The sequence below is a fragment of the Passer domesticus genome, chromosome 1, assembly GCF_036417665.1.
Source record: "Passer domesticus isolate bPasDom1 chromosome 1, bPasDom1.hap1, whole genome shotgun sequence".
In the NCBI taxonomy this organism is placed as follows: Eukaryota; Metazoa; Chordata; class Aves; order Passeriformes; family Passeridae; genus Passer; species Passer domesticus.
In genome coordinates, this window is record NC_087474.1 from 9,065,516 (window position 1) to 9,087,002 (window position 21,487).

The 21,487-nt window shown below is 39.8% G+C and overlaps 1 protein-coding gene and 1 long non-coding RNA gene across 7 annotated transcripts in view; one reads left to right on the forward strand and one right to left on the reverse strand.

The window, feature by feature from the left end:
• The window catches only part of VIPR2 (vasoactive intestinal peptide receptor 2), an 82,174-nt gene that overhangs the window by 32,642 nt on the left and 28,045 nt on the right, over positions 1-21,487 (reverse strand). For 2 of the 5 annotated variants that reach the window (XM_064387072.1, XM_064387131.1), the window contains one exon: positions 9,204-9,306. In XM_064387072.1, coding sequence (XP_064243142.1) covers positions 9,204-9,243 — 40 coding nt within the window. In that variant the 5' untranslated portion in view covers positions 9,244-9,306. Of the gene's footprint in view, positions 1-9,203; positions 9,307-11,372; positions 11,905-12,046; positions 12,309-12,491; positions 12,623-21,487 lie in introns of those variants that run through there. The other 3 variants (XM_064387188.1, XM_064387028.1, XM_064387263.1) reach the window with 3 other exon arrangements.
• Positions 1-21,487, forward strand: part of LOC135279928 (uncharacterized) — a 33,259-nt gene that overhangs the window by 9,656 nt on the left and 2,116 nt on the right. For both annotated transcript variants that reach the window (XR_010347098.1, XR_010347087.1), the window contains exon 2: positions 676-810. This is a non-coding gene — a long non-coding RNA (uncharacterized LOC135279928). The remainder of the gene's footprint in view (positions 1-675; positions 811-21,487) is intronic.

Here is a 21,487-nt window from a genome sequence, read left to right on the forward strand (position 1 = left end):
AACATCAATAACACGACATACAAGTAATCAGAAAGACAAAGAAACTATTTTCTTCATCTGCCAGCACTCAGAACTACAGTGACAAAATGAAACTCTTTTGGCTTTGATTGATGGACTCCCTGAGCCAGCATAAACAAGCCCTGGAGTACACAAGAATAATTATCATCTTGTAAGACCTCAGACGTTTTTATTTCAACCCCATTTCCACTAACAGTGAGAGCTGAGATGAGTCATGAAGCTCTTCATGCACACCCATGGAAGCTGATGACTTTCTCAAATTCTCCCTTTTGTTTAATCCGCTCTCTGTAAAATGGTGGGTTTGTTACAGTAATCTGCAAACAGCTCAGAGGACTTCATAAATTTTTTCTATGCTACTGTACATTGACTGGGCCAAGGTTTTGCCAAACAGGCAGCTGAACAACATGGACTTCAGAGCTCCATTGCTGTGTTTTCCACAGAAAACACTTGAAAATCTTATTCAAGCCTCAATTGCATGAAATACTATATAGAAAATTTGAAGTTCAAGTCCTAGTCCTACCAAAATTAATCAACACAATTTGTATCAAATCTCAAAGCTTGCTGGAAGGAACTGAATACACAAGTTTTTGATGCTCAAAAACATCACAAGTCACTAATGGTTTCTGAAATATGGTTTTTTCCTTTATTTTTCCTCAGTATTTTAGGACTTTACAAGCATCTCTGGCCCAGGAGAGAATGGTAGTGTTTCAGATTCCTCAAATCAAATGGATGAAGTGACACCAAAGATGTATTTCCTGCATGTTGACTACATTCAAGTACATCACAAATGATGTGAGTGAAACTGAAGTGGCTGTCACCAGAACTCCAAGAATATTATGCCTCAATTTATGATTATCTACAGGCTTATTGATAATGGTACAGGACATCTGAGAAAAGTGCTGAAATGTCCTGGAGGCATTTCTAGTCACTGAATGACTACAGCGGGCATCTGAATCTAGTCTGGTTGCTGAAATGGTATTAATTACTGGTGTAATTACTGCTGGAATTACAACTAAACAGCAATGCATCTTCTGGGCTTTCAAATCACACCTTTCCTCATTGCCCCCTTCTTCCAATTACTACAGATTTTTAACAATATTGCATTCATTTATCTTCTTTTTCTCTTAGGAAAACATACCCTTATGCAGAGGTGGGATACAATTAATTTGACTTCATCTTAAAACAACTGAAATTAGGCCAAGTTAATTGGTCCCAACAACTGCCTGTTTCCAGTGACCACAACACAGTCTATGCTGCTTTAAATACCACGTTGGAAAGTGAAAGTGTGGTAAATGTTTCTGTTTCTCTACATAGAATATCTAACTTGGTCAAACTTAGCATTCTCCTCTCAACTCACTCTCTACAACTCTCTGTCCAGCCATTTATTTATTCAGCATTAGGATTTCTGGACTGTCCTCCATCAGTGCATCACTCATAAAATCATTAACTGAAGTCTCAATTTCTGGAAATTTTACCCATCACTCACATATATAGGCCTGCTTCCTACTGTCTCTGAAGGATATTGATCAGGTCAGATAAAAATATTCATACTTTTAGGTTTAAATAAGGTCTTACATTTTAGTTCTGGTAACATGATTCTTTCTATAGCTCACTTTCTATTTATTTCTGTAGCTCTCTTTTAAGGTAAAACTTTAATTGCTCCAATGTTTATTTCATACAATGTCTATAATTTTATTTATACTATTTTTTAAGTATTCTAAGTACCCAGATGTACTTTAATGTACATATTTTTTCTTTTATGCTCATTACTGGACTTAGTCTCTACGTTTGCACTGTGGTTCAATAAATTCTCAAGCACTGAGTGTTTTTTTCTTTCACTTTGATATACACACATAAAAAGTCAGTCCAGCTTAGATTTGTGTTAGCTCTTCAACTTTTTCTGCATGTCCAGTATTAATTCTTTACTTTTTTATTTAGCTACTGGGCTGATTCTAGCTGAGATAATTTTCTTCACAGTTGCTAATACAGGGCTGTGTTTTGGATTTGTGCTGAACAGTTGGTTTTTGCCTTTCCTATTAAATTGTCATTTTCTCAATGCAAGAGTTTTCCAGCTTTTACCTTCCCAATTCTCTCCCCACTCCTGCTGGTGAGTGTCTGTGTGGGGCTGGGTTGATCTCTGGGTTTAAGCCATTAACACCTGTCAACAAAACCAGCAAGGGCAAAAAGAAAAAAGGTTCTTCATCCCTGAGTCTGTGATGTCTGGAAGAACACTCCTGCAGCCTGCATAGAACAATCCCTTTCAGTCTCTTCACTTGCACCATTTATTTCTCTGATGTGTCATTTGCAGAATATCCAAGGAAACAGCCAAACTTCCCTGAAAAACTTTGCTCAGTGACTTGCCCAAAATCTCTTCTCCTGTTCCTCCAGAGGACACTGCACATGCTATTGTTAGCTAGTTTCAATGAGATCACTTACTTTATTTGAATGTTTGGTCTTCAAAGCTTGTCATGCATTTGCAGATAGTTCATAATTAAAGGAAACATAACAGACTATAAACTACATTTTGTTTCTCATTTTCTTCAGCTTACATAAGTACTGCCACCCCATTCATCATCCTGCTTTTTGAGATCCAGTGTTTCAGCAACAACTTCTCTCACCTACGTGTGCTTCTTTGTCTATAAAAACATAAAATACTAGGGCTTGTGCTGGAAAATTTTGTTTATAGACACATTTTATAAATATATAACCGCTAGGTGGCACTTTGTATTTGGATTTAAAAACTGTCACTTCCAAGAGAGGTTTAGCATTTTTCAAAACTGTCTAGGCGTGCATAAAACATGAAAAAACAACAGAGTGCTTTGAAAATGAGTCAGAAAGTCGACAGCTAGCCTAGGGTTTATTTTTCAGTGTTTTGATTTTTGTAGTTAACTTGGCAGAGCAGGACCCATCTCACCTCTTATGGGCAATGATTTCTAGTCTGCAGGTCTGTGTGCCACAGCATGGAACTTGGGTCGCATGGGAATTATGAACATATATGGACTGACATTCCTTCTGCATTTTAAAACAAGGGATGAAAAATAAATGCAAAAAAGGTGCTGCACAAGCTGGGAGCAAAGCAGAACTGCTTAGAGTGGGAACAGGAATGAGACAGTCCCAAAAAAGTCTGCCCCACTGAGGGTATTTCCCATCTGCTTTTCTCAGGGCTCCGAGAGCACCAACAGGCTGTGATGGCCCTGCCTTCATCCTCCTCAGAGCCTGAGCATTCCTCTCCCCTGCCCTGCCCTGTGTCCCTGCCCAGCCATCCCAGGGCTCTGCCCAGCCCTGGCACCCTGTGCTGGGCCCTGACCCCGCTCTGCAGGCTGGTGTCCCTGTCCCAGGGAGGTGACACCTGACCAAGACAGGCTGCCTTGACGTGGGGGAAGGACCTGGCAGACCCTGCCTGCCCAAAGCCCCTCTGCGTGGAGCTGCCTGCCTGCAGCCCTGTGACAGTACAACACTCCTGCAATGGGCTCTAGGAGCAGCTCAAATGACTCACAAACATGGAGGAAATGCCAATGGAAAAACTTTTGATTTCAGGTCAACAAACACTACTCATAGACAGCAAACAGAAATTTGGAATTCTGCAGTGTACATCAGACTTAACTAGTTTAAACAGAATTATGAAACCAAAAGAGTTTTATCTCATATTAACCTAAAATATTTGCAGTTCATAGGTTCTTCAAAAGCCAGTTCTAATACCAGGAATGGCAAAAATACTGTTTCAAAAATTTCTAAGGGATTTCTGGATTTTCATGAAATTAAACACACCAGAAGAAATGTCTTGTTTCCCTTTTGAAGAACAATTTCCCTTTGGAGAATCAAAAATCTATTGGCCAGTTTTACACTCAATGTAATTTACATATTTTTAGGGTTCTGTGGGGAAATACAGAAGTTACCAGCTAAAACTTTGAAAAAATTCCGCTCAAAAAAGAAAACAAACTTTCACCCAGATTTTCCAGGTAAATCCTGCTTTCCAGTTACTCAAAATGTCCTGTGAAGACAAGAGCATTTATTTTTGAGTGACTGAACAGCATGCTAATTTTACCATAAGAACACTATTTTCTATTCTTATGCAAATATATTAATGTGTGTATAGTCAAAGCTGTAAGAGGTACCTTCATCTTTCTGTCGCCCCAATTCTGATGACATACTGTACATTCTTGAAAATTACAATTAAAAATCAATCTCTTGTTCATATAAACCCCACCACAAAATATTAAAAGTCTCTATTAACAAGTTGGACCATATATTTCTGCTAGTATGTATTATGTCTAACCTGTGTGCTATTTGTTGCATTAGCTGAAGTTTTTTCAGTGTTTTGGTACCCAAAATTCCTTCCTTGTGGTATTTCAGCTTTGGATGTCATGGATAATAGACTGCCATGGTCACAGCTGTCTTTATCAGGACTGAAGTGCAAGACTACGCTGGGCAGTATTTTCTTCAGAATCTTCTGGAAAACACAATAAATTCACTTATGGATGTGCATTTTCCTTCTTCAGGGCTACAAATGCCATATATTAATGTCTACTACTAAATTTCAATTTACGTTTTGGGTAGAGCAGAAATTTCATGTCTTCAAAATAATTTTGGGCACCTGGTACTTCTTGTCTGTCCTAAAGTGTTTGTTATTGTCACTCTTTGTATTTTACTATGTGAGATTTTTGAATGAGGCTGATCAGGATGTTTTCTTGGTCTTCACCATTTTATTTACAGTTAGTTACTTTCCAGTAGGCAACTCATTTCATTTAAGGCTCTTTCTCATCTTTCTCACTCAGCCTCCTTAAAAGACAGAGAGGTCTGCTGCTCTTCTGCCCTCAAATATTTAAGTACAGCTTCCACAAAGACCAGACATTGTCAGTACCGTAAGGGTCAGTTTTATGTGGTGTCATTAATGATGACACTACAATCAGCAAAAGCCAAAACTTAAAAATACCCAAAGCGGCCCCTTTAGTTTCCTTCATTACAAAAAAAAAAAAGTGTGAACTAAAAAGTAGCAAGATATCTGTACTACACCTAGAAAAGCAGCAGCACAGAGATTTAAGAAAACTAAAGTTGTTCTTCCATGAGTTACTGGTGCTGCATGAAAGAAATTCCATGACTCCACCATCTCATTTAATTCTACTTTGAATGCTACCTCAGAGGACTGCCAGCACCACTGCAGTCTGAAGTACTGACTCATTTTACAGAGAATATAGCTTCAAAACTAAACAAAACCTGATGCAAGACCTTGATGAGACAGGAAGCATAATAAAGGGGGAACCTTGAGGAGATTCCTTTTCATGTAGCAAAAGAAAGGCCTCATCTGGCTTTGTGTCAGTCTCCTATTTACTGACATGGAGGATGGAGGGATCACGTTGGTGTAGCTCTAGAGAGAGGTGTGTGTATTCCACACAAAGGTGTGGGGGTGTGTGTAAATGCAAAATATGCACCTTGCTTCCTGGAAAAACAACCTTAACAGGTAAGCTAGTCAGATAGATTTATCTTCTGGGCAATGTGCCATGGGTCTGACATTTGAATGTACATCCCACTGTTCTCAACAGCTCTGTTCCATCCACAAGATCATGAGCTCAGTGCTGGAATCACTGGGGAAAATTCTATTGACAGGGCAATTCAGGAGATTGGATTAAACAGCAATATTGGTCCCTCTTGCTTTAAAATTAAGAATAACTAAGAGCATAATTTTGGTGTCTTGTCTCTTTTAATTTCCTATTAGAAGCTGCATTATGAAGCTTCTCTTTGAGAGATTTATGAAATTTTTCCAAAGCCATTTTTCTTTTTGTCTGCATCCCTTTCTCAATGTTAAAAAGCCATATCTAAAATTAAAAATGTTGTCTGACATGTGGGTCTCACAAAAACATGTTTCAGAAATCAAAATCCAAAAAGACACACTTAACTGTGCAACCACTCTGTTCAAGATGAATCAAAAGTCCCTAAACTTCATTATTTTCATAATGAAATCTTTTTTAGAACTTTTCATTGTAGAACCCTGTTAAAAACTCCTGAGTTTTAACATTTTTGATCATAAGATTTCATTTTTTCACTTGAAGATGAAGAGAAATGAGCCAGTTACTTCATAGGGAAAAATTCTAAAAACTCAATAAAGGCAGAAATTTGCAAAAGGACAATTTTTATGTATTTTCAATCACTTTTCTTGGGAACTTCCTTTTTTTTTTTTTTTTTTTTTTCCATCTAGATCTCAAAATCTGTAGCTATTATGAGTTAGTTAGAACTCAACTCGTCTGTCCTTCAAAAATAATGTACCCAAAGACAGAAGAACCTCTCCTAGGCTTCCAGCTAGGGTGCATCCATATCTCAGGGGCCAAATTATAGGAGGAAAGAAGGCAACAAATGTGGATAGAAGCTAATGCAGTCTTCATAAAATAAACAACCAGATATTCTAAAGAGCACTGCAGGGAAGAAAGCACTGCCACAGGTCTTTGGAGAGTGACTTCTCCCCTAAATGGAGTGTAATGCTGTCCACTAATGGAAAAGTATGTGCTAATGCCTGAAAATCCCCCAAAGGGTGCAAAGCAAGAGGTTCGGGTGTCTCACAGTTTGGCATTGGCAAATGAGCAGAATTTAGACCAACTGGGTCCCTTGGTTTTAGCTTATCCTTAGCATTGGTCAAATGATGCTTACACTGTCTTTAAACAATGTTTCTTTGCAAAACATGCTACTGTTTTATTAAGCCATGAAGTAAACAAGTACTTCATATGCTTCATAGCCAGTGATTTTAGGTGCCGTGCAAAAATTACTCAGCAAAATTCTTCAGCCCATGTCTTGAGATAGCTCAGGTGTAAAATCATTTTATCATGTCAAAGAAACCCCAATAGCCTTTTAATTGTTTCCTTTTTACCTCCCTAACTGGGAGCTGAGAAGATAAGATATTTAATACATAATTGTCATCTAGTTCAAAGAAGAAACGACTTGTCCTGCACAATTTGGATCCTCCAGAATTCAGAAGCTGAGCACACCAGCCAAATTCTGGGCCATGTGACGTAGAGGTGCAAAGGTTTCCCAGGTGCCAATAAATTAATGAAAAGATTCCCACTGGTTTTGATAATGGAGGTCCAAGCCTTCTGTGGAAAATCTCAGGGAACCCTTATTTTCAAGATCAAGACAGTTCCTTCACAAGATTTTTATTAACAGCTTTTGTAAGTCAGATTGCACATATATAGAGAAGTATGGGAAGGGCTGTATAACCACCTTTCCCATTCAGGAAAAAGTGAAATAGCATTTGGGGATTTATTGTAAAGAATTATGTTTCAAATGTATTACAAGTTACACATGGAACTACAATTTGGACTAGCTCCAGCTTGTCAATTTTCTTTAGTAATTCTACTTTATCAGCAGTCAGAGTATTACTGTTCAAAAGAGTCCTTACTTCTTTGTATGATTACAGAGAGCTTACTAGGAAAATAAGGACACTCAGAGAATGTCTATTTTTGTAAATGTAAATGCATATATTTAACATAGGCTATTCTCTGGAGGTGCTTGGTGAGGGTACCTGTAACAGAAAGCATAGAACAAAATCTCCTCTAATATTGAACATGCAGTTTTCATAAAGCAGGGGCTTTATTCCAGACATTCAAAAAAATGTCTAAGTCCTTTCACTGCTGTTCTGCCACTGTCTGCAGGGTGGAATCAACACCATCAGACATCCTGTGTCCTCCCAAGACACGAGTCTTCTTTCACAGCAGTTTGCCTTCAGAAGGCACCCATTTCCCAGTGAAAAGAGGCTGGGAAGAAAATACTGGCAGCAAACTTCTTTCTTGCCCTAGGGAAGCCAAAATAAAACTGGTGTGCATCACAAAGATACCCTTGGAGCAGTGCAGCATCTGGATCACAAAAGTGTATTTTGAGGAAAGCTCGACTTTCAAAGCCATGTAACAGCTAACAGGGAATTTATTGGTTCATGATTTAATTCATTAAGCTGGCCTACTAATTATTTCTCCATCTGGCTTCGCACTAGTATTATTTATGTAACAGCCATCTTTCTTCACCACTCATATATAAATAAAAGCCTTAAATCTAGATTAATTGTTCCAGTAAGATTTTGCATTTTTAAAATTACTCATCTTGATTAATAAAATGGAGAAATTATAATAAAATACAAACTGTTGATGATCCTTTGAATTTTTTTAATACAAATTAGTATTAGAATATGCACTAAGAGAGTTACACATTTAAATTGAGCAGAGGTGGAAAAAGCATCATAAGTTGAGACTCATGTTTATGCTCAAAGAGCACTGCAGATGGCAGGTCTCTGAGGTCCCATAGTCATCGTCAGAGTGTATTCAAAACAAAATGAACACAAAAAGCCCAAATAAACCATGTATTGACAATCTAAATTTATCTGTCACCTTTTTATTCCGCTTGCTGAACAAGTGGCTTTACCAGCAGCTTCAACTTACAAGAAAACTGTTATTTTTCCATTAATGTTTTTTCTCCTCCCATGAGAATGTAGAAAGGAAATCTAATAAAATCTAAAAAAAAAAAAATAAACCGAAAAAACACACCCCAACAAAACACCCAAATCAAACAACCCCCAAGCCCAAAAACCTAACAAAACTCTACATCTAGTATTCTTCTTCCTTCTACTAAATTTCCGTTTGCTCTATCACTAGCTATATATTTATCTTGCTATGCAGAAAGAAAATGAAAACAATAATGTTACAGAGAGAGTTGGAGTTTTGGGCATAACACGACTGTCTGGTTTTCCCTTTGCACTACTCCATGGTCCTCTAGGTGTGAATCTGGTCTTCAGTCTGAAACACTGTCCACTTGGGAAACCCAAAGATCCTTCCTGCCACTAGCACTTTATTCTCAGCCACAGCTAGGGAGAGATGCCTGGACTCAGCATTTTCAAGGATTTCAGCTTTCCCTCAGATTTTCTCTTCCTGCTGGTGCTGTCATCACAGCTGCTCTGCCAGTCAGAAAATGCTACAACAACATCTCAGCACATGAGAACATGCGTGCTCCCAGCTGGTGTCCCAGCCAGGGCATTCTTAGCACCTGCACAGTTTGCTGCTGCAGTGCATTTAAACCAAAATTCCACAAATTCTAAAAACTGTAAAATCCCAAGCACAGTTCAGACAACTACAGGAACTGCAATCACAGCAGTAAAGAAGGTAAGAGAGAAAATCTTCAATACTCCAGTTATCTCTACATTACAGTTTTCTTACCCTTGTAGTCCACTGGCTTTGTATTCTTTAGAAGTTCCATGCACCTGGTTTCCTCCTTGTGAATTTCCAGCTGAAATCTGCATTCTGGATGGACACTATTCACCTGTGTCAAATTAACAAATTAACAAATGTCTTGAAACTAGAATGAAAACGCTTCATGAAGAATGGAACTACCAACAATGAAAGCCACAATTTAACTGGCACAGTTTAGCTTCTCACACATTGACTTTTCATGTTGAAATACTCTACTGGCTTCTTCCTGTAGCATTCATTCAGCTTTCTAGTGCATTTGTCAATATTGTGCCACCAGATCTTTTTCTCCAGAAAAACTCTGAGCTGAAACCGTCAAAGGAGAGTAGATACATTTGCTCTTTTCCCCTTTTATAGTAAGTTAGGGAGCTGAAAGTTTAGTACAAATCACAGAACATGAAAATTGATCAAATTTCATTCTCTTTGACATGGTAGATTCTGCTTTCCTTCCCTTTTCCACCATGTATATTTTATTTCCTGAAGGCCCCAGACCATGATTATTTGATTCAAGCAAATGCTACATAGGAAAAAAACCCCACTATGTAAAAATTAAAGCACTAATGCCTTTACTGGTTCAAAACCCTACCCTCAGTTCTTTGGTTTTCAGAAAAGTTTATGTATGTCCACAGGAAGAGACAGGAATGCAGCAGTACTGGAGAGAGAAACAAGACCCTGGAAAGTTGTGCTGGGGTCAGCTCAATTCAGAGAGGCAGTCAGAGCCTCACAGAGAAACACACGGAGTCTGGAAGAGACTGCATGGGAGAAATTACTGCAGGAGGTGGCAAATGGAAAAGCTGGAAACATCAATGGAGCTGATGGGACAGTTTGATTAGCTCAAATGAAATCACATCTTAATAAAATAAAATGAGTACTTCAGTCATCCTTACACCTCACGCTTGTGGTTACCAAGAGAAAGGTGGTCTCTCTCCAAGTTTCTGTCTTTTCTTTCACATCTTTTAGGAGATGTTTAATAACACAATCTGGTAATGATCTCTGATGCATGACACAGCAATTTTTAAAAAATATTAACAATTAATTAAGTTGCAATTCTGGGCCCAGAACCTCGGATCCAGAGTTAGGACTGAGAACCTTGTGATGCTACAGTCTCTTTGTGGGCAAACCACTTGCACAGCTTTTAAAAATACAGCACAAGAGCCGTAAGCATAACAGCAGGGGCTGTTATGCAAACTCACACAAACTGTCTCTTCTCCAAATGTCTCATTTCACAACATCAGAACCTGACTTCCTTTTCCATGTCTTTTCTCTAAGTTGAGTATTGGAATTACATGTTTCAAGTGCAGAATTCTTTTCCTTTCAGAGACATATATTTAACATATATTAGGATTTCTAGAATTTTTCTAGAATTTGTAATTCAAAGTACAGCATTATACTGAAAATTTTGGTATGTATAATCTTTTTTCGCAGACAGTGGCCATGTAAAATAAAAGTCCCATGTATACATAATATTTTTTAATAGCACTTTCCTTTCACAAAACTTATTTTTGGCTACTTTTCATTTCCATGTGCTAACATTCTGTAACTTGACAGTGGTTTTCTTACTCACCAAGAACTATTACAATTACTGGATCTTGGAAAGGAAGGTTCAGTAAATAAAAATGTTAAATAAATGAAGGATAAATCAAACTAGCTACTGCAATTAAGAAGCCTGCTGAATTAACAGTTTCACTTTCTGGTACCTCCAAAATATCAGTGATTAATAGTAAAGTTTTGTTTAAAAATTTATTACCCAAAGGTAGCATATTGCTTTTCACAGCTGGGCTACATGATAAACTGTACCGTACTATGTTCTAATGCATCCAGTTCATTCAGACAGACTTCACAAAGCTAAAGAGATTTAGGGTTCCAGACTTTGTGGCTCTGACCACCTCCCGAAACACATCAAGATTTTGAGGGCACTCATCACTTTTCAGGACTTGTGCTCATGCATCTTTCCCTCTGCTTAACCAGCGGTGGGTTATCCTTCATCACCAATGAATACAAACCGCATGTAAAGGCGCACACCGAGCTGGAAATCCAACTCAGGAGTATCTCTGCATTTTAAGCAGCTTAACAATTTCTAAAGCATCTAGACCAGCAATTTGATGAATAAACATTTCCTCTGAAGCAGCTTGCACTCACCTTCAGTATGGTTTCCCGACTTTCAGTGTTACACAGTAACAAAAAATTTAAAAGGCTTTAAAATTTTTTTTTGTATCATATTTCCATCAATATAACTGCCTTTAACAAACTACTTAAGAAACGCTTGAAAATATACTGATGATAAAAGCAGTGTCCCTAACGAAGACTTCAATATTCTGACTACTCGTACATCGCAATCCCACTGTACATATTACAGAGCAGTTGTGGATGTGAGGCTTTTCCCCCCGCGATGACGGCCAGCGGCTTCTGGACCGCTCGGTGAAAACTCATCTCAAACCAGCGGTGTCCACCGGCTACGGGGAATACTGCGGGGCTCAAGCGGCGGCTCCGCGGGGATGGGACGGTGCCCGGCGGAGCGGAGCTCCCGAGGATGCGGCGGGGAGCGCCCGGGGTCCGGCCGGGGGCTGCGCGCCCGCTCCCCTCGCCCTCCCCGCCCGGGGACAGCGGCGGGATGCAGCGCCGTCCCGGAGCGTGTGCTCAGGGGCCTCCGCACCTGCCGCGCCGAGCCCCCGCCCCGGGGCTGCGGAACAGCGCGGGGGGCTCCGCTCCGGCTGCTCCGGTGAGCGCCGTGCGGGCAGCCCGGCCCGGAGCGCAGCGAGCGCTCCCTCACAGATCGCAGCGAGCGCTCCCTCACAGATCGCAGCGGGACTTACCCGGGGCAGGCTCCAGCAGAGCGAGAGCAGCAGGATCGGCAGCGCCCTCATGCCCAGCGAGTGCCCGTGCGAAGGCGCTCCGCGGGCCCCGTTGGAAGGCGGGGAGCGGGGTCCGGGTCCCGCCCGGCACCATAGGGCCCGGGGCCGCTGCCCGCTCCCGCACCTGCCCCGCTCCGGCGCCGCAGCTCCCGGCCCGACCGCGGCCGTGCCCGCCGCCGCTCTGCGCGGAGCTCCTCCTCTAGCCCCCGGCTCCTGCCCGCCCGCCCGTGTCTCCCTAGCCCCTCTCCTCGCCTTCCTTTTCTCCTCCTCCCTCTCGCTGCCGCCGGCGCTCCCCCCACAAGAGGTGCGAGTCCGTGCCCCGAGCCGGGACGCCCCCCGCCCATGGCTTCGCCCGCAGGTGCCCACCGCCACCCCGGGCTGCTGCCGGGCACTGGATGCTGCTTACCCCTCGCTGCCCGCTCCCAGGTGCCGGAGAGCCCCCGCTTGCCGTGATTCACTCCCAGGGAGCCTGGGTGCCCGTCCCGGCAGCGCATCGGTGCCCGCCCCGGGTGCCTTTTACCGGGGAAAGCAGTAAGATCATCGAACACAGACCCCTCAAGCCAGGCACGCACGAAAAACACTGAGGGGTGAGTGAAGTGATCCCTGGCAGGGTCCGTTTCACTGCTGTGTAGAGCAACAGCTGTGTTACTAAATCTTTCTTTCCCACAACTCTTCTTTTTCCGAGTTTTTTCTTTAAACTAAGAGTTTAAGGCAACTCCATTATATTCCCTGGCAGTTTACACCAAGCATGGATCCGGGTTTTGCCTCACGAGGCATAGAAAGCACACATTTAAGTGACATGCTAGCACATCCCTTGCGTTACAGAAAAAGAAGCGTTTATATATTTGCTTTTAGCTGAAAAAGGGAATATGTTACGGTTGCCTTTCCATTGACTTAATATGTGTTGTAATGTAAGTATTATGTACTAAAAGGAATTGAGGAGCCAGCATAAAACTCTCCTAAATAGCCCTCCAAAAAAACCAGCTACAAGAAAAGCAAGGACACTTCTGTGAGAAAAGCTAAAGAGAATTTTAATTTTTAATGTGTATGCAAAAATTATTTTCCTATATTAAGAAGAAATACCTGATTATAACATCTTTGGTGTAATAAAAAAGACATACTACAAACTAATAAACAGTATTATAACTTGCATGCTTAGAGCAGAGGGAAACATTAATGTAGAAAGAAAAACTTGTAGGATGGTATATTGTCAGGTAATGAAAATATTCTCATTGTTGCAGAAAATAGTACCTCTTTGGATTGACTTTGATCTGTGTGTGACAGGTGGACTGAAAGGCCAGATTGCACCTACTGACACAGCTGGTTTGCAGAGGAGACTGGTTATGCCATTAGCTCTGAGATTCCCGGGCAAGCTCTCAGGCCAAAACTCCTGGACACGGAGAATTGCACAGTGCAGCCCCTCTGTCTCCTGAGACCGGTGTCTGAGATTCCTCTTCAGGCTCTTGGTTGACACAGGCAGTCTGGATCTGCTCCTCACAATTTCTTAAGACCTATAAGTCTTTCCAAAATAACAATCTCACAACCATTTATTTTATCATTCATGAGAAGCTGATGTTTTATCATTACTGCAAGGCTTTGGAAAATCCTTCCAGTCTTCTATCTTTAGAAGTTCCTTCTTGCTCTTTGTGATGACTGGCGTCCCGCTAATAGAGCAGTCGTTCTCATGAGTGGAATTAATACGTGCCAAGGCTCATCAGGTTCATCAGCAATAAACCCCAGGGCAGTCCCTGTGCGGAGCAGCCACCAGGCAGGCTGTGCCCCAGCTGGGCTGCCCCAGCAGCTGAGGACACAAGAGTTGCCAGACACCAAACCCCAGTGTTTAATTCTTCCAGCAAATAATTCATTAGGCTGTTGAAGCTGAGTAGCCTGGGAAACCAATTAACAAATTACTGTTAACGTTCTGTGTAGAAACAGTCTTGGGAACTGTCATCATTATTCCTTCTGTGGAATGACAGAAACGAATATCTTAAATGTTAATAGTCCACATATGCTAGAACTAGCAAAGAAATTTTGAAACTTACATCTGTTCTATCAGAAGATTGTACACAGTCAGATTTTTGCGATGTTTTGTTTTCAATTAATCAACATTTTTAGGTGAAAAGAAATATCGTCAGTTATTTCTTAACCATTTCCTCTGTTGCTGCTCCCTGTGACTCTTTGATATGAATTAGACAGTAGATGAAGGAGATGCATCAAATACTAATATTTTTGTTTATATATAGCTAAGTGCTTCTTTTTCCATAAGAAGAAAGCAAATTCTTGATGGATAAAGTCCAGAAATTATGGTTCAAGTTCTATCAATCACAGAACAGAACAGAACCTATCACAGTTCAGTTCTCTGTTACAGTGGATGTAGAAGAGAAATAAAGAAGAAGAAGAATGAAACTAGAACAGCTCTTGATATATTAGAGGTAAATACAAATGAGACTGATACTCTTAATCAGCAAAGAAGAGATAGGTTTATGAAAGAGCAAAGGAGTCATATACATTTAGACAGAGTTGATTTGATGACATTTCAAAGAAGGGACTGTCAAATTAAAAGGAAAAATTTTATGGAGCTATCCATGAGTACAGGACTGCAAACACACAGAGAGAATGGAGCCCAAATATGGACAGAAATTCATCACAATAGAGGAGGTAGAGAAGTAAATGCATTTTGACTGAAATAAATATTTTGTATCAGCTGAGCCTGGGTGTTCCTCAGAGGGCAGTAAAAGTGGAAATAGAAAGTTCAGCGATGGGCAATGGACACAATGGCAGGCAGTGCCAAGGTACAGCAAGTTCTCTCCTCTCACAACACATTCAGGACCCAAAAGCTTTTCCTCAGTTCCAGTTGTTGGAAGAGTCTTCCTGCTGAGGAAAGGTACATGCCAGTAGAGCTATAAGTAACAATTGCTTGCTGCCTGGCCATCTGTCTGTTTGGAACCCTCTAATACAGTGCTGGCAGTAAATGGCTGATTTAGAGTTTCCATACAGAAATAATGACAACAATCCTCTTTGAGCTCAAGTCTTATTTAAATTGTTGATGTAGTTCAAGATGCTTTGAAAATTGGTATTTTACTCACAAATCTTCTTCATGTTCTGTGTATAAAGTCTCCAAATCCATTGCTTTCATTGTTTAAAAGAAGTTTTCTTTTGTTCAATTATCTAACAATTATTGCTCACATAATGCATAACATAGAGTTGCCAGAAATACCTAAACTGCTTTAAAGGTTTTGAAGGGTTTCGCTCAAAGCATGTGTACAAGCCACCCTGAACAACGTGCCTCTTGCAAGCCTGTCTGTCTCTTGAGCTGCTCAAGCTGTTTCATGTGTTTTGCGCCCTGCTTTCCAGACTGCAGAGAGTTTATGTGGAATGCTCTACTAAGTCCCATTGCCAAAGGAGTGCTCATCCTAGGTGTTCACACTTTTCAAAGACACTAGATCTTCATCAGATATTCCTAAATCTCCCAAAGGCACTCTCCACTGTCATCCTGCATTTTGTTAGGTTGGTTGGTTGGGGTTTTTTTCCCTGCAGTCCAAATATTTAAAGAAAGATTCCATCAAGCCTTGGAAATAGATTTTAGAAAGGGTTTCCAGGAAAGAAAGATTGTGACTAATGTATGTGCAGTTTGGACCTTTTATACTGGAGAAAATTATCATTATTTTAGTATTAGTATTTTAGTATCAGTAACTATTAACACACTTGGTCTTACTAAGCCTTTCTCAATGATCAGATAGAAAATGACAAATAAGGTTCCAAGCCTGAGTGAGGCATACAGTATATGTCCTGCTCATGACAATGGGATTTCAGACCTTGGGCACGCTCCAGGAAACATGTGGCTGCAGCGCCATCCTTTGAGAAGCAGCACAGTGATGCTACTGTCCAACTCGCCAGCATCAAATATTGTAGCTGCAGCAAGAGGAGAAAATGAAATTCAGGTTCTCTGAAGATCCAGATGGTGTCCAGAAGTTCTAAAATTTTGTCACCATTACTGATCATATTATGTCCCCTCTTGAGCCCTGTGTTGTTTTCTAGGCAGAGAAACAACACCACACAGAGAGTTTTCTAAGGAAAGGCTGTCCTCAAGTGTGTCACCTCAGCTTGTTCATTCTCCTGCCTCTGAGCATCCCCAACAGTGTGTTTGGTATGAAGAGTAGCTTTATGATGTAGCTAAGGGTGAATCTTCTAGTGGTGAGGCTCAAACTGCTCCACAAATCACTTTTTGGCAGTGGTCTGTGCAGTGGCAGTTTTCCAATATGAACACACCAACTCCACCCCAACACGGAGACTCCCAACCAGCAGCAGTGACATGGAGAACCCTCCAGAGTTGTCTTTCTGTAATGTGCAAGTAGCTTGGCTACAAAAAGATATTTATGCAGATCACAAATACAAAGAAATTCAGTGAAAACAAAGACACTTTCCTGTCTGGTTTGTTAAGTTCAGGACTGCTGAATAGCTTGTTTAAAGGGATGTCTGTAACTGTGAAATCCTTAGTCAAAAAATGGCACAGGGGTGCTTTTCACTGAATGTAGTCTACAGTACTTAGTGTAAAGTATGTGATTTTGTTCTTTCTCTCTTTCAAATTTAGAAGACTTCCATGTAATTTCAAAAGAGTGAGAGAGATCCCTTTAGTATAATGAACTCTTTCAATTTCTTGGCCAGGGTATCCAATTTTTCTGATTTCCATTATCCTCAGATCCTTATTATACTCATTAAAATAATAGGCATTCAGTTACATTCACATGTGTAGATGAAGTAGAATTTGATATTTTAAATTTATAGGTTAAATTTAAAATAAAGAAATTAGGTATTTGGCATAATGGAAAGTACTTGGCTAACGCAAATTTAACTCTTATTTGTTTCAAAGCTCCAGGTTTGGTCAGTGCTTTTTTTCTGAGATTTTACTGAACATGAAAGCATCAAATCTTTTTCTTCTGATACAATGAGAAGGAAATTCTCCCATTTAGTTTTAGGGGCTTTGTAATGGTTAGTTAGTATATTTGGTTTGTTGGGTTTTTTTTTGTTTTTTTTTTTTTTTTACAGTTTAAAGGGCAGATCTTCCCAAAAAACTTTAAAGACAAAATTTAAAAAACTACAGAAAAAATTAACTGATAAAGTGGTATAAAAGGCTTTAGAAGAATACACGAGTAAGTGCAGAAAGGAAAACAAATGAAAAATAAAATAAAATACAAGTAGTGTTTATCAAAGGGAGGTAGCACTAGTATGAGATGATACTGTACTGAGAAAAAGTAAGAAAATGTCTTTCTATACAAAGAAAAATCGTTAGATTTGTTCTAGATAGCTGTCAGTAATTTGTTTGATATGCTGCCATAGAAATTGCTAGTTGAATTGATAGAGCTTATTGAAACATCTATTTGATTAAAATGTGATTAAATAAGCCTGACTATTAATGCTGATGTATAAACAGGAGGAAAAAAGGAAATAGCAGTAAAGTTCCTCAGAGATCAGGCCAGGGCCCTGTTTTATTCCTTTCAGTAATTATTTTCAACTTTGACAAAAAAATTGCTGCTGATTCGAGGAGCTGTCAGTAGTAAGTGATATTCAGGTAATCCTACAGAACTGGATCACCTGAAAATGAAGTCCTAAAAAGTAGTTGGAAATTTAATAAAGCAAGATGGAACATCATGTGCTAAAAACAACAAATTGATGTTACCACCATAAGCTAAAAGGCAATAGCAGGAAGTCCTTTGTATACAAGTCAGTGTGTGGCAAATATGAGTATTAATGTGACATAGCTGTGAAAAATAAATGTGATCTCAGGACACATGGGACAGAGACTTGTAGAGTTAAAAAGCAATGAATGAGGTCAGGTAACACACAGATGTCTGGTCAGGTCTTATCCGGAGCACCGCATATAAATTTAGCAATCTGCAGTCAAGAAAGATGAATTCAGCAGATAAAGAAAATATTAATGAAGACCTAAGGATTTTAGAGAATGTTTGGTTCAATTGCCTGTGAAAATGTAAACTGAGATTAAATATGTCATCAGGAAAGGAACTGTGTAGACTAAAGGAAATTTGGCAGAAAAATGGGTGGATTAATCGAGGTGAGAGTAAATGTGCAGATTCATATCCAGGTGCCTGTTCTGGATAAATATTTTAACAGTGAAGACAAAGATTTTTTTTTTTTCCAAGATAGAAATGATCAGCTAGTTAAAAGGATTTTTCTGTGGCTCTGTTCACAAACAATAGACTGTGATTTTCTCTATGTCTTCTCCAAGCCCCTATCCTACTTTGCTATAAATAGTCCTTCTCCAAATTTTCTGTTGAAATCACTATTCTAAAGAAAGTCGATTGCTGGAATTTTTTTTCTTTTTACACAGAAAAAGTAGTTTTCTATACAGAGTTTTTCACCTTCGTGGAAAATTCTATTTTTCATCAAAAATCTGACTATTTTTGCCAGAAATACAAATATTTAGCCTTTGGATAAATATTTCTATTTGTGGCTTTTCAAAACAAGCATAAATTTTGCTAGAGAGGAAGCAGAAGTCACTACTAGGCCCTACTTTCTGAAGTTTTTTTTTGTTCAATGGAAGCTTTTCTTGGAGCAGAGCAGATTTTAGGCAAATTTGCAAAAACTGCATCAGGATCCTGATTTTTTTGTAATCTGGGAGTATTTGTATCAAGAAACCAGTACAGGTTGCTTCTCCAGAAATAAGGGAAAATAAAACATTTAGATTTGTACTAAAGGATGATTGAAAAAAGAAATGAAGAATTCCAGACATCACTAGTCTTGGTAAAGAGAAAGGGGAGAATTGCTTTTATGTAGTCAAAATATTAGGTGCTAGTTTTGCATTATTTTAAATCTTGGAGTAGAGCCAACTAAACATATAGTGAATTTTCAGTCAGAGTAAATTGCAGTTCGAAGTTGTTTTGATTGTCAAGTTTTTGTATCTTTAGGATAGAACATTGTTTACACAGTGGTGGGGTTTTTTTGACACTTCAAGAAGAAGACTGAAATGCCTTTGAAATGAAGAACATAATTCTGTCAAAAACTTTGACTAACCATAAGCCTAATGGATATAAATAAAGCAACAATTTTAGAAAGAGGAGAGATGAGATTTCACTGTAGTTGTCAATATAAGGCTTGGTTTCTGTTGCTTAGCTCAAGCCTACCCATGAGATAGGAAAGGAAAAATGTCATCATTGATGTAATCGAACTTTTAAACACTCTAAAATTACTGTCTCCATTAAGAGAAAAAGTCATCATGTAGCAAAGTAACAACACTGTAAGTGAAGCCTAATTGTCCAGTGTAACGTGATCTGAATGACATGCTGATCAGGAAAGGATTACTGAGGCTTGTATGAAGAATTTTCCCACGTAGCAGGAGGGTAAAAGAAACAGATATTGACAAAACAAGCCCTTGTAATCCACAGGAATGTTCCATAGACAGGATCAGTACCACCCACTTCAGGTCCCAAGTTAAACAGAAAACACCAGAGGGGCAGGAAAAGGCAGGGCAGTTGTGCTTTGGGTTGCCAGCATTAGTGGGTGAAGACAGAGGGGCATTCAGGTGAGCAGGTGTCTCTCTGGAAAATGCAGTATTGGGAGCAGAGCTGTGCTCTGTCCCTAGCTAGATTACACCTTTGGTACTGGATTGAGATGAGCTCCTGGATTCAGATGGGCTACCTGGTTTGTAAGTGTTAGAAAGGGTTGGATAGAAAATGAGAGCCAGACCCACGGTGGCAGAGTGGCTCAGATTCAGGGGGACACAGAGGGGATGTCATTGAACAGAGAGCCTGGTGGATTGGGCAGCCAGGAGATGTGTGCTCAGACCTCCCAGGATGCCTACATATAACCCTGGATGCCAACATTTCCCACTTTCAGGGAAAGTGCATTTATTGCGGTGGTATTACAGAGAATATAGGTATTAACAACTTGATCTCTGAACAGATGAAATAAAGTGCTTGTAGGCCCTGGATGCTTGCATTTGCTGGAAAATGGGTGTCCATGGACCAGATCTTTTCCCATATTTCCTCAATCATTCCTTAACAAATGCTAACTAAACCCTGAAAATGTAATTCTGAAATCTCTTTAGCTCCGGTCCTAGGGAGGTGTTGAGAGTCCTTGGGTTTGTGCAGCTGCACTAGATATTGAGAAAGCTCAGACTGGAATCATGGAACCCTCAAGAAAAAGTTGAGTATTGCCTTAATTCTTCATTTTTGGCCCAGCCCTGTTCACCTTGAGATCAATGGCAATAGTCCCATTGGCTTCAGCCAGGAACAAAATCAAGCATTTGGCTGTGAAACCATGTAAATTTACTCAAATCTAAAATTTCCATAAATCACGCTGCTCTTTTCAAGGTGAGCACATAGCTGGCTGGGCTTCTGATCACCAGAGGAATGATGGCACAGACCCTTCCTTTTTAAAGTATCCTACATCAGCTATAGAGTGGGGCATCTCATGTACCGAGGAATGATATGCACTAAATATGCCAGTAATTAATTAGCTAACTCAGTCTCCACAACTAATATGCCAGTTGAACTTTTCCCCTGTTGCAATGCTGTTTTGGACTGAGAACCTAGAAACTGATTCTAGGAGTAATTTCTCTGCTTTAATATATACTGTTTTTAATGGAGTTGTGCAGAATTATTAGTGAGAGGCAAATGTCAAAACACCAGACAGAAACTGACTCACCAGTCATAGGATTTAATATTAAGGTCAGGCTATGGAAATAACAATGGCGCTCAGTCTTGATTATCTTGAGCCTTGTGCAGTGATTTACATTGGAGAAAAATGAGTGGATTGGATATAATGTGCTAATTTTCCAAATTTGGTAGTATTTTATATATTCCTTCCACACTTGTTAGCAATGACACAGGGCACAAAGCAGTTAAAAAAAGACAAGAACACAAAACAAAGGAACAAGCTCAGAATGTCCTAGAAGATTATTATGAGCAATTGTCTACAGGGATTTTAAGGTTTACTCTTTTTTCTTTTTAGGCAGGATTGAAATGTTGATATTCTGTCCAAACAGAGCATAGCAAGAGCACACAAAGTGCACACTTTCCTTTGCTAGTCATTTCACTTTCCCCTGCTTTTTCTTAATGCATTTGCATGTGCCAATTGGTAACAAACCTTTAATGTTGATGCTTTTTATTTTAAAACCAGCTTTCATCACAGAGCTTTGATTGCATGGACTGCTCGGTGGTAAATGAGCTTCAAATTACATTATGCTTGAACTAACTGCATCCGCTCACTACGAGTATCTGAGTCCACAGTGGCACAGGAAGACATGAAAGGTTGTCAGGTCAAATACTGATATGCAGTACTAAGCTTCCATGTTAATGATTCTTGATACTCCTTCTCTATTACTGAAACAGCTCCAAACTCTCACCCTGTGACTTTGTAAGTTCTGTCCCTTCACTGCTAGTCATC